This window comes from Lemur catta, chromosome 10, assembly GCF_020740605.2.
Source record: "Lemur catta isolate mLemCat1 chromosome 10, mLemCat1.pri, whole genome shotgun sequence".
Classification (NCBI taxonomy): domain Eukaryota; kingdom Metazoa; phylum Chordata; class Mammalia; order Primates; family Lemuridae; genus Lemur; species Lemur catta.
The window spans coordinates 63,707,270-63,719,102 of record NC_059137.1 but is presented as its reverse complement, the minus strand read 5'-3'; the positions used below and the strand labels follow the sequence as shown (position 1 = coordinate 63,719,102).

The 11,833-nt window shown below is 44.6% G+C and overlaps 1 protein-coding gene across 5 annotated transcripts; it reads left to right on the top strand.

The window, feature by feature from the left end:
* Positions 1 to 1,465: 1,465 nt before the first annotated feature.
* DMRT2 (doublesex and mab-3 related transcription factor 2) lies at positions 1,466 to 8,292 on the top strand. Of its 5 annotated transcripts, XM_045563011.1 has the most exons (4): positions 2,790 to 2,997; positions 4,085 to 4,233; positions 4,624 to 4,726; positions 6,954 to 8,292. In XM_045563011.1, exon 4 carries the CDS (start codon positions 7,025 to 7,027, stop codon positions 8,012 to 8,014), a length of 990 nt encoding a protein of 329 aa, XP_045418967.1. In that variant the 5' UTR covers positions 2,790 to 2,997; positions 4,085 to 4,233; positions 4,624 to 4,726; positions 6,954 to 7,024; the 3' UTR covers positions 8,015 to 8,292. The 5 variants fall into 5 exon arrangements, with proteins under 5 accessions (XP_045418968.1, XP_045418965.1, XP_045418969.1 ...); XM_045563012.1 differs by lacking the exons at positions 2,790 to 2,997; positions 4,085 to 4,233 and adding an exon at positions 1,466 to 1,672; XM_045563009.1 differs by lacking the exon at positions 4,085 to 4,233 and having other exon boundaries at positions 2,430 to 2,997.
* Positions 8,293 to 11,833: the final 3,541 nt, after the last annotated feature.

Genomic DNA, 11,833 nt, shown 5'->3' with positions numbered 1-11,833 from the left:
GAATCCCAGTCGCCAGGGAAGAACTTTCCAATGTCGCTAAGGGCTTGAGAACACCTGTGTTTCTAGAGGGTCGAGTTAGTTTTCAGAGTAATTCCTAGGCTTCCTTTGTTCCCACTTCGCGGAGCCAGGCTAACTTCTAACTCTGACAGGCTCGGAAAAAAGTAACGTGGAATTAGTTCAGCAATTTTCTCTCTTCAACAAATATTCCGGGCCTACTATGTGCTCAGTGCAATGACACCCAGTTTTCTAATCTGTCTCCTAAACCGATCCTACTTGAGAGGACTTAATTATTTACAGGTGCAACTAGAAAAGCGTCTGTTATTTAAAATTTAGTTCAAGAAGAAGAATGGAGCATTGAATTGGGAAACTGGTTCCTTCTTTCAATACGTTGGAAATTTATTTTGTTATTAAACATTTTTGTGAAGGATTTTGAGGGAGACAGTAGAAAGTCCCTTTTCTTTATAAATACATTCATGCACACTAAAAAGCAGTCTTTTTTCTTAAAAAAAGATCTTTGTTTAAATGCATGCTTAGAGCAAACGTATTGTATCTAAATCTCTTAATGGCATGCATTTCCGTTCTCCCCCAAATTAATAGCAATGGACATAGCAGAAAAACGTAGTGACTTGTAGTTGACGTGGCCACCTGTCTCCTGGGCTGGGTGAAGGTTAATGAGGAAGTATTTTGCACTTCGAGGCTAAGCGGGGCTAAACGCAAAAATATCTGCAGGTCATTTGTATGCTAACTAGGCGCTGTGGTGCAGGGTAACCCTTGATTTATTCTTGCAGGGGAAAGAAAGATGCTGTCATGCGCCCCGTTAGGGAGTTCTCATTTCTGCGCCCAACTCTGGGTTAATGATTGAGTCGCAGAAACACTGGTAGTGCTGATAACGTAGAGACCAATGCTAGCGTTTCTGATCTCTGCCTCCTTGATTATTACCTTGTCTAGTGAACAAAGCGATTCCTAAGAGTGTGTCGCGGCTTGTTGCTTAGTCCGCGAGGTAAATGAAGACTTCTCCCCCGCAGACGCCGTCACAGTTCGGTTTTAGCTTCTGGACCGGCAACCCCGCTACACCGAAAGGCGCCGCGGGCAGACTCTGGCTGAGCGCGGCGGGGAGGAGCGCGTCGACCGCGGCCGGCGTGCTTGGGCCAATCAGCGTACACACCGCCTGACAACTGGCCAATCAGAAGGCGCAAAGCTCAGGGGCCAGAGCGGATAATACTAGGAAGGGGAGCGGTGACTGGAGACTGCAAGTAGCGCCGCCGAGCTGAACGCAGCTGCGTGCGGCCCGGTGAACCCGCGGTCTGCGCCAGGCTGGGGCGGCCCGACCTTTCCCGTCCAGCTTGGGTCAGAGGAAGCCGAAAGCGGCCTCAGCGAGGTGAAGCGCCCGAGGCCGCAGAGGACCGATCAGAACTTTGCAGAGTTCGGGATGTACAAGGCGAGGTCACTGAGGACTTGACTCACCTTCTCCCCACTTCCCTACCGTCTCCTCCCTTCCCACCCCCACCGTCCAGTGGGGGTCCCTCGGGGCCTCCAGCCTGTCAGCCCCCGATTTCGTGTCTGGGGGTGGCGACCCCGATTTCTGTTTGCATGCACAGCCAGCAGCCTGAGAGCCAGATCCCAAAGCTGGATATCTTTTGACTCGGCCTCTAGCCCGGGCCTCAAAGTCTTGGTGAGTGCTGTGATGCCTCTGGGGTGTCAGGGAGGGCAAAGGGCATGAATCATCTTTCCTTATCTTTTCTGTTTTACTTGGATGCCTTGCCTTAAAGATGTGAACCAAGCAGCTCTGTGCTGTCCAAGTGCTTTTGATGCTGGACTGCCATCTGCAGCGTTGTGCCCAGTGTCCCTATGAGATCCCAATGATCCAAAGCAACATTTTGGTTTTCAGTTGATTATTTTGGGGAGGAGGGACGAAAGGACCTCTTCAAGCCCAAGGAGAAGTCCTTGTGGTGGTGTAGGATGATGAGAGGCATTTGGGAAGCATGAAGTGGTACTAGGTCTGAAGGGGCCCTTGTAATCAAAAGGAATTCTTCCAGAGACATTTTAATATTCATCTTGGCCATACTATGATGGGTATGGGGAAGGCTGACAAGTGGCCTAGGTCAGCCTGGTTGGACACAGTACTTTGTGTATGTGATCAGCAAGTTACCCAGGGACTTGTCTGTGTAAAGCCAGAGAAGGCTGCGGTTAAAGGTCAGGTGCTCACAGAGCACTTAGAATTAATAAAATAAAACCTTTGTTGGGTTGTGGATCCCTGGGGGCCCTAGAGATAACAAGAAAGGCACGTGTGGCCCGGATGTGAGGAACGTGTAGAGAGCAGGGTAACTCAAGGGGCCTGAGGCGGGCTGACCAAGAGCTCTGGGCCGGAGGCTCAGGAATGGTCCCTAACGGCGTCCGGTGGGTCCTTGGGTCTCTTTGTGTGTCCCCAGAGTGCGGGCGGCTGAGCGCAGGCCCGAGAGAGGCCCCAGCGCCATGGCCGAGCGTCAGGCTGGCTCGGCTGCCGGGGACTGGGAGATCGACGTCGAGAGCCTGGAGCTGGAGGAGGACAGTTGCGGGGCGCCGCTGTCAACGCCGCCCGGGCCCAGCCTGCCGCTGGCCGAAGGGGACGGCGAGGACGACGAGGAGGACGACGAGGAGGAGGAAGACGCGGAGGAAGAGGGCGACGGCGAGGAGGCGGGCGCGTCCCCGGGGGTGCCAGGCCAGCAGGAGCAGCAGGGTGGACTGCCGCCCAGGCCGCCGCCAGCGCCTCCGGCCTTGCCGGCCCGGGCCGGGCCCCCGGAGCGCGGCGCGAACGCAGGCGGCGGCGCAGAGCCGCGCAAGCTGAGCCGCACGCCCAAGTGCGCGCGCTGCCGCAACCACGGCGTGGTGTCCTGCCTCAAGGGCCACAAGCGCTTCTGTCGCTGGCGCGACTGCCAGTGCGCCAACTGCCTGCTGGTGGTGGAGCGGCAGCGCGTCATGGCCGCCCAGGTGGCGCTCCGGAGGCAGCAGGCCACCGAGGTGCGTACCCGCCCGGCTCTGGGGCGCGCCTCGCCGAGGCGTCCCGGGCCACCGTGGAGGTTGGGGAGCCGGAGGGGACGGGCAGCTATCCGCACTCCCCGGCCCAGGGCCTTGCGGCGCCTGGCACTTCCTGGGAAGGGTGGTGAGGACGCTTCTCTGCCTGCCCTGGCTTGCAGGGTCGGGAGGGAGAAAGCCGTGGGCATCGCATCTCTGGGGAACTTGGCAGAAAAGTTTTTGGATGAAAAAGAAGGCAGGGAGGCCCATTTGGACATGATGAGAAAATAATCTTAACGTATTTATTTTTTATATTGAAAAGTTTGTTTTGGTGGTGTTGGGGGCGAGGCGGGGAGGAGAATTGTTGATCCAGGACGCGGTGGAGGCTCTTCACTGCGGTACTCGCGCTGATGGGGGGGGGGGGGGGCCGAAGAACCACGCAGTTGGTGGTGCACTCAGTGCTTCTGTTGTCACCTGGCCCTTTGAAATATTCGGAATATGTTAACATGCTACCCATTTTATGGCTGAGACATAAAAGTGCGTGGGAAGTTAGGTGCCTGTAGCCCAAGGTCATACAGCCCAAAGCTACTATCCGGGCAAACTTCCTAAGAGCCCGTGTAGGGGTCTTTGCTGCCTCCCACTGTGGGACTCCAGCTGTGATGAGAGGGGGGGTTTTCTTTACGAGGGAGGCTCATGAACCTCAGAATTGATACCTCCTTGTGTGCCTGCACGTGGAGAGCGCGACTTTACGGGGCCTCCTCCCAGACTTAGGACAAGGGGGGATTTTTGATTTTACTTTTTGGCGGAGAGGAGCCCAACAGTGGATCACCAGACATGCTAAAGGCAGTGACCCGCAGTGGGAAAGCCTCCTGAGGGCCCCCAAGAGTGCAGTGGACCTGGTCCCGGTTCTGGGCTTGGCTTCCTCCCGCGTCTGTCCCGCATGGGTTCTCGCCAGCCCTGCGTTCTTAAGCATTCTCCCGGCGGGGTGGGACAGAGGTGTGGAAGGGCCCGGAATCAGGAGGTAAGGGCAGGGGGTATCCTTGTTTTGTGTTCCCTGAGGCCCCCAAGATGTTTTGTTCACTTTCATGTCCAGTGAACAATCTGGAGGTTGCGGCCAGACCCGGGAGACTCTCGTATCTTCCTCTCACCCCCCAGCACTTCATCTCACCTGCCCTCCCACAAGGAGAAACCTGCCCTGAATCGCTGCCCAACAACAGGCTTCGGGCACCTTCAGTCAGTGCAGTGAGTGTTCACGATCAAGCCATTGGGCACAACACTCTCTCCAGGACAGGCTCCTGTTGTCTGCCCCACTATGGATTTCACTTTCTCTGGGATGTCCCTCCTGTCTGGCCACAAATCTTCTGTGAAAGAAAAGCCTAGGGTGACTCTGTGCTAGAGAAAGCCAGGGGCCCAGCTCAGCAGTTGGCAGCTTCAGACAGCCTCGAGCTCATTGCCCCAGGATTAAGGTTTGCTGATATGAATTTGTGTGGAATCATTTTTCACACGGGATGTGAAAATAAATACATTTAGATTGGTAAGAGTTTCTAGAAGATTTGCTGATGCCCCTGCCTTCTCCCTTCTCTCTCACATTGTCTTTCAGGGCATTGTTGATTATGTTTCTTGTGTTTACAGGACAAGAAGGGGCTTTCTGGGAAACAGAATAATTTCGAGCGCAAAGCTGTGTACCAGAGACAAGTCAGGGCACCCAGTTTGCTGGCCAAAAGCATTTTAGAAGGTAAAACAATGCAAAATTATCCTTTAGCCTTTTAAACTGAGTTGAATGACTCTCATGATTCAAGCGTATTTATTTTTTTCAGGCATATTTATTAGCCTGTGAAGGTGCTATGTGGGGGGAAACTACTTTCTATTGGGGAGTTTTCCTCTAGGTACTCTCTTTGGTGGCATGCATACTGAAACTGGAAGGATACAGAGAAAATTAGCATGGCCCCTGTGGAAGAAAGCTTGCCTCTGGAAAGGCAACCACGACCTGGGAAAATGAATCTCACATACCTGCTGAGGTTTTTGTCACTATCAGTTTAAGAATCCTGATAATTTTGTTGTCTGCTTAATGATTAATGAGTTAACATGGAGTGCATGTGAAATTTGCCCCAGCGTGAAGGACATACAAAGATACACTGCCAAATGATCCTGGAGCAGATGTCCTGGAAGGAAATAAATAAATTAACAAAACAAAACAAAATGACCAAACACTAAGTTGTAGCAGGAACTGAATAGCTAGAGTAAGTCAAGTGAGGAGTTTAACAGCTATCCTCGCCCTACAAAGACCTCTAGTTTGGAAGTTCAACCCAGATTCCATTGTTTTTCACCGTACTATTTTCCTCCCTGGATTATCTAGGTAATTGCTGTTACTCCACGCTTCCTTTTACCATTTTTGATAGTCGAGGTTATAGAGTCTGAAAAAGGTTTTGAATCAAACAAGGGAAGTAGAGGTTGAATTTGGACAGTGAAATCTCTTTCTCTCTCCGTGTTTTCACTTTCACTAAAGCTTGGGGATACATTAATTTTTCTGAAAATATTACTGATTTTTTTTAAGTATTTCTATTTGGGTGTGAATTTATTTATTGACCTGCTCAATAATATTACTATCTTTCACATATTTCTTTAAATTTAAAGGAGAGTTTATATTTGCTTTAATCACTGCCATTTCATAAAATTAAGGTTGAAAGTAGATTTTTTAAAAAAGTAGACATTTGAATTCTGTTTTTTCCTTGTATGGCTTCTGACTTTAGTTGGTTCTGGGCAGGTTTTGAAGTTCCTTCTTGTCTCACCCTGTGTTGTGTACTTCTGACCTTAGAGTGGTTTCTCATGAATTAAAAATGAATTTGGTTACATTCTGGATAAACAGATTTATAACAATAGGGACCACATTGATAATCTGAAATTGTGCCAAAGCAACTTGAGAAGTGGGAGGACTAAATGGAAGAGTAAATTCAAGTAAATAACTTCCTGGCAAAACTTACCATAGGGATAGAAACATTAATTTTCAAATTTTATTTTATTTGCAAATGAGTACAATAGGTTTGTCACTGTGTAAACACAAATATAACAATGGATCCTTCAAACAAATTTGATAGAGGTGAGTGCTTGGGGATGATGAAATACTCAAAGTATTTTATGCAGCCAGGAATTCCATTTATGTTACACTAATCTTTGTTTTTAACTTTGTCCCTATTCATGTGATGACTTAATTCTATGTTCTAATGATTGCTTGTTTAACCATTTTGGTATCTGGCCAACATGATTAGAGCTTGGGAAACATGTCTTATAGTTTTGGTATAGCAGGGAATACCATCCCCCTACCCCTATTTTTTGTTTTGTTTGCACTGGTAGTCAGGGAAGGGGCCTGGTGAAATTGTTCACTGCAGAGTGTGTTTGACTAGTTAACAGCTCTTTTCAATTTTCTATGCTTCTCTATTTCCTGAGTCTTTTCTATTCTTTTCTATTCACTAATCTCCTTTAACTTTCTTTCTCTTTTTTCCTAGTTCTCCTTGGATTATTCTACAACTGTAACAATGTGTACATAATGAGCCATCTTTAGAAAATAAAAGTGACATCAGCTCTAGGTATAGATACCTTTTTTAATAATGAAAAAAGATGACATGGATAATAATAAAATGTTAATTGAAGCAAGATGAGTAGCTTTGTCTCTTAATGTATGAGGGCCTGGGAAGAATATTAATATTTCAGTCAATAAAGTGTACCTGTCAAAGCAAGCAAGCAAACAAACCTATAACAACAAAAACAACAATAACAAAAAGTTTAAATGTGGATATCCTTCCCCCCAAAGGAAACTATTTTAAACCGAACTTACACTTTTGCTTTCTGATATAGAACTGTAAATAATTGTTACTGATTTGTAGTGTTTCTCTTGCCTTCTGGATTTCCAGGTTTTTGTTCCCTAGATGTTAATCACTGTCATGTGCAATGTTTGCTTATTTTAGGCTATCGCCCCATTCCAGCGGACTCTTATATAGGAGGGACCTTCCCTCTACCTCCCCCAGTTAGTGACAGGATGAGGAAAAGAAGAGCCTTTGCTGATAAAGAGTTGGAGAACATTATGCTGGAGAGGGAATATAAAGAGAGGGAGATGTTGGAAACTTCCCAAGCTGCTGCTGCCTTGTTTCTGCCCAACCGCATGGTGCCTGGACCTGAATATAGCTCCTACAAAACTGCCTACAGCCCCAGCCCAGTGGAACCACCAAGTGAGGATTTCTGCAATTTTTTGCCTACCTGCCTTGATCTAACCATGCAGTATTCGGGGTCTGGGAATATGGAACTAATTTCTTCCAATGTCAGTGTGGCCACGACTTACAGACAGTATCCCTTGCCCTCAAGATTTTTAGTTTGGCCCAAGTGTGGCCCCATTAGTGACACCCTCCTCTACCAACAATGCTTGCTAAATGCCACCACCTCTGTACAAGCCCTGAAGCCTGGGGCCAGCTGGGACTTGAAGGGAGCACGAGTCCAGGATGTACTCAGTGTAGAGCATGACATGATGCCACCGAAATTGGAAGGTTCCCTGATGCTGCCTCACACTCCCGAGGTCCACGCCTCTAGAAGTGACCTTCAGGGTCATCAGGCTGTCCCCGAGAGGTCTGCATTCTCCCCACCCCGACGGAATTTTTCTCCCATTGTTGACACGGACTCCCTGGCAGCTCAAGGGCACGTCTTAACCAAGATCAGCAAAGAAAACACCAAGCACCCTCTGCCACTTAAACATAATCCATTCCACTCATTATTCCAGCAAACGCTTAACGATGCATCAGCTCCTGAGTTGAAAACACCATTTGTCAAAGATGCCTTTGAAGAGACCTCTAAGAAACACAGAGAGTGTTTAGTCAAAGAGAACCAGAAGTACACATTTACAATAGATAGATGTGCAAAAGACCTTTTCGTAGCCAAACAAGTTGGAACAAAACTCTCAGTGAGTGAGCCGCTGTCATTTTCTGTTGAGTCTATTCTTAAGAGGCCTTCGTCTGCCATCACTCATGTCTCTCAGTGAAACTGCTTATACAGAAAACTGGATTTTCTGCCATCTTAGAGGGTTCTTGTCATTCGCTATTTTTTTAAAAAGTCAAGATGTTTGTATAAAGAAGTTTCTAATGTAAAAAATGATGATTTCTAAAAATTCTATATATTCATATGCATGTACTTTTTCTTATCACATAAATATATTTAAACTTAAAGATGGAAATTGCCTAATGTGCAAATTGTAAAGTTTCATGCTTTACACAGCATTTCAAAAAGCAATAAAATCGACACTGTCACCTAAAAGACCCAGTATTTGCTGAAGCAAATAGCTATCTCTATCTAGATGAAAAGCTGGTGTCCTTGAAATGTGTTTTTTATTTTGCTATTAAAATATGATTCTGTATATTTTCAGGCACTCTTAATGGCCACTGGGGGCCACAGGAAAACACTTAAAATGCTTTAGTTTTGCATTTTGGAGGGCACGTTAATTCAGCTGTTTAAGACTGAGGCAAAAATAACTTTAAGGAGAACATGGGGCTGTTTGCATGTTTATAGTATCTTGATTTCATGTGCTTGGATGAAGTTGAATTAACTTGAAGGGAAATCAAGTATAATATCTCATTTATATGATGCTGTGGGTTCTTGGGATGGATTTCTTTTGACTCCCTGGGGCCCAGTTTCTTTCCCTAGTGGGAATGTGCATGGGGGGCCTTAAGCTTCCTTTCTAGGAAAGAAACATTCCTTTGCACATTTCTAGTTTCTTTGAACATTCTATGATTTTAGGTTACTAGGGGCAACAAATCAGATTCCCTTGCAAGGTGCATCATTTAAGCCCAAGGTGGGGCCCAGACCTCCTCTCAGCTCCTGTGTTGGTCCCCTGTTGGAGAAGTACTGGAGACAGCAGGCATCCGGATGCAGGCCCAGTGGCAACTCTCAGCTGGTCCCTGAGTATTAGCTTTATGCCTCCCACATCTGTACCAATGTCAAAGACTTTCAGTGCAGCTCTCTTCTGACATGAAAACATTTACTATTCAAATTGCTTCAACTGACAGTTGCTGAAGCCTGCAGATATTTATCACAACATGAGGGTGGCTTCTTGATTTTTAATACCCTTTCTTCCGTTTTTAAGTTCCTTGTTACTGTCTTGTTTTGCTCAACAAAATGTTAACTGTTGTTCCATATATTGATAAAATTAGAGTAAGGCTTTTATGAGAGGATTAAATTCATCTCTTAAGATCTTACTTGTGCATCCCAAATTAAGTTCTAAGATGTCATAGTTTTCTCAATAGAGAAAATCAAGAACCAGATATTTCACCTTTAATACTACCATGGAGTGAGGTTTTATTTCCAACTCTCCTCTTTTCTGGGTAATAAGAACACTAGGTGGGCATGTGGAATGTACCAAGTGTTCAGCAGTTTAAAGATTTTGTTCTTGTTCTTGAAAACGCTTTATTTAAAAATTATTTTGCTACTGATGAGCTCATGTAAACCTCCAGGGAGTCTCTGAATTGTTGCTTAAAATTAGCATCAGTTTCAAAAACAACAAGCCAAACCTTAGGTTGATTTTCAGTTTGTACTTGTAAAATAACATTTGGTTTTGTTGAGTCAAATTTACTTATTTTTACTATTGTCAAAGCCAGAGTGAATGGAAGTTTGCCAAAGGAAAAGAAAATGAAAGCAGGCTGAGTTTCCAATAACTGTTAAAGATTATCATTAAGTGGAAAAAATGTTTTCCAGCCAAGTATGTTCTGGTGTCAGAGACAGAATCTAACTCCAGTTTTTCCTCCCAGTCATCTCTACTTTATCTCTAGAGTCACTGCTTTTTGTCTTCCTCTCAGAAATTTATTTTTTGTGTCTAGCGTTAAATGTATACTTAGCATTGAATTAAATGGCTTCAGAGGTAATGAGGGGAAACACATTAGAATAAAACCACATAAAAAAAATCTCAATGAGAAGGCCTTCTTAATCCAAAAATGGATTTTCTCTTTCTTACTTTATTTTTGTATTTTGAATACTTGTATTTGTCAAATTTTCTCTTTTTGTGTCCAGTGAACATATTGGGACTTCTTTTCTGTCCTCTCTCCATATCGTTTTAATCCCATTAAGTGAATCCAGTTGGCTGTGGGTATTAGTGGTTTTTCCTCATATTACCAGTGACCAGAATTTTACTGTTCTTGAACATTTATGAGGGTCAGTACTTTCCCTGGCAAATTTATTATTATACTGTGCATTAGTTCTGCTGTAATGATGAGTTCTTTGAATCTACCACCAGCCACTTATTAAGAGTTTTGTGCTGGGCTCTTGCTTTTTTAAAAAAAAAATAATTTCATTTCCATGAAAACTACCATATAGCGTGTTCAAAGGGGGTTGTCACTGACACATTGAATCAACAACTTGTGGTTCAATTTGAACATTTTCTATGTTAAAGGTAATAAATGGATATGGCTTTAATAATTTTTGAGACTAGTAAATTTTGAGAGTAGTAAAACATGGAGTTTTTCCTCTCTTTAACTCATAGTACACTAATGACGTTTTCCTTCTATCTCAACTGATCAAATGCTATTTTTGTTCAATTTGCAATTATCAAGGTTTACAACAGTGCTTCTCAAACTTTAGTAGATCATTGAGTCACCTAGAAATCTTGATAAAATGCATATTCTGATTCTGTAGGGCCAGATGGGCCTGAAATTCTGCATTTCTAACCAACTCCAGGATGCTGATGATGCTGGTCTACAGGCCACAGTTTGAGTAGCAAATGTTTACAGCACTTCTGTTATTTCAATGCACATTTAATACAATCTGCTGTGGATTTTGGGTTCCAATGCAATAATAATTATATTGCTAGCATAAATAATTTAATATATGTGAATAGTTAAAAAGATTTTCCTTTCTACTAACTCTTTGGTGGTGGAAGTAGGACAAGACCTAGGCAAGTCATATGCTAGACAAGGTCTGCTCCCCTTCTGTCTCTTTTTTCCCCCAAACCTAGAAGTTGTTTTAATTTGGTTAAGAATATAATATATATTTTTATTTTTAATTGTGGGAAAATACACATAAAATTTACCATCTTAACCATTTTCAAGTGTACAGTTTAGTGGTATTAAGTACATCCACATTGTTGTACAACCACTGCCACCAGCTATTCACATAATCCTTTTCACTTGCAAAACTGAAACTCTGAACCCATTAACAATAACTCCCTCCCCTCACAGCCCTTGGCAAACACCATTCTACTTTCTGTCTGTATGAATTTGACTACGCTAAGTACCTCATTTAAGGGGAATCATACAGTGTTTCTCTTTTTGTGACTAGCTTATTTCACTTAGTATAATGTCCTCAAGGTTCATTATGTTCTAGCGTGTGTCAGAATTTCCTTCCTTTTTAAAGCTGAAGAGTATTCCACTCTGTGTATGTGTGTGCACCACATTTTGTTTATCTAGTTATCTGTCATTAGGAAGATGCTTCCAACTTTTGGCTATCGTAAATAATACTGCTATGGGCTGGACATGGTGGCTCATGGCTCTAATCCTAGCACTTTGAGAGGCTGAGGCGGGAGGATTGCATGAGGTCAGGAGTTTGAGACCAGTCTGGGCAACATAGCGAGACCTTGTCTTTACAAAAAAATCAAAAAGTTAGCTGGGTGTGGTGGCGTGCATCTGTAGTCCTAGCTACTCGGGAAGCTAAAGCAAGAGGATCACCTGAACTCAGGATTTTGAGGCTGCAATGAGCTATGATTGTGCCATTGCACTCCAGCCTGGGTGGCAGAGCAAGACTTTGTCTCTAAAAAAATAGTTATAATGATAAAAATATTACTACTATGGACATGGGTGTGCAAATATTTCTTTGAAAC

Bases quoted from the DNA above. Each gene is read 5' to 3' on its own strand.
- DMRT2 (XM_045563009.1), top strand. From the start codon at position 2,473: ATGGCCGAGCGTCAGGCTGGCTCGGCTGCCGGGGACTGGGAGATCGAC. The intron at 2,998-4,623 runs GTGCGTACCCGC...TTGTGTTTACAG, and splicing joins GGAGGCAGCAGGCCACCGAG to GACAAGAAGGGGCTTTCTGG. The intron at 4,727-6,953 runs GTAAAACAATGC...TGCTTATTTTAG, and splicing joins GGCCAAAAGCATTTTAGAAG to GCTATCGCCCCATTCCAGCG.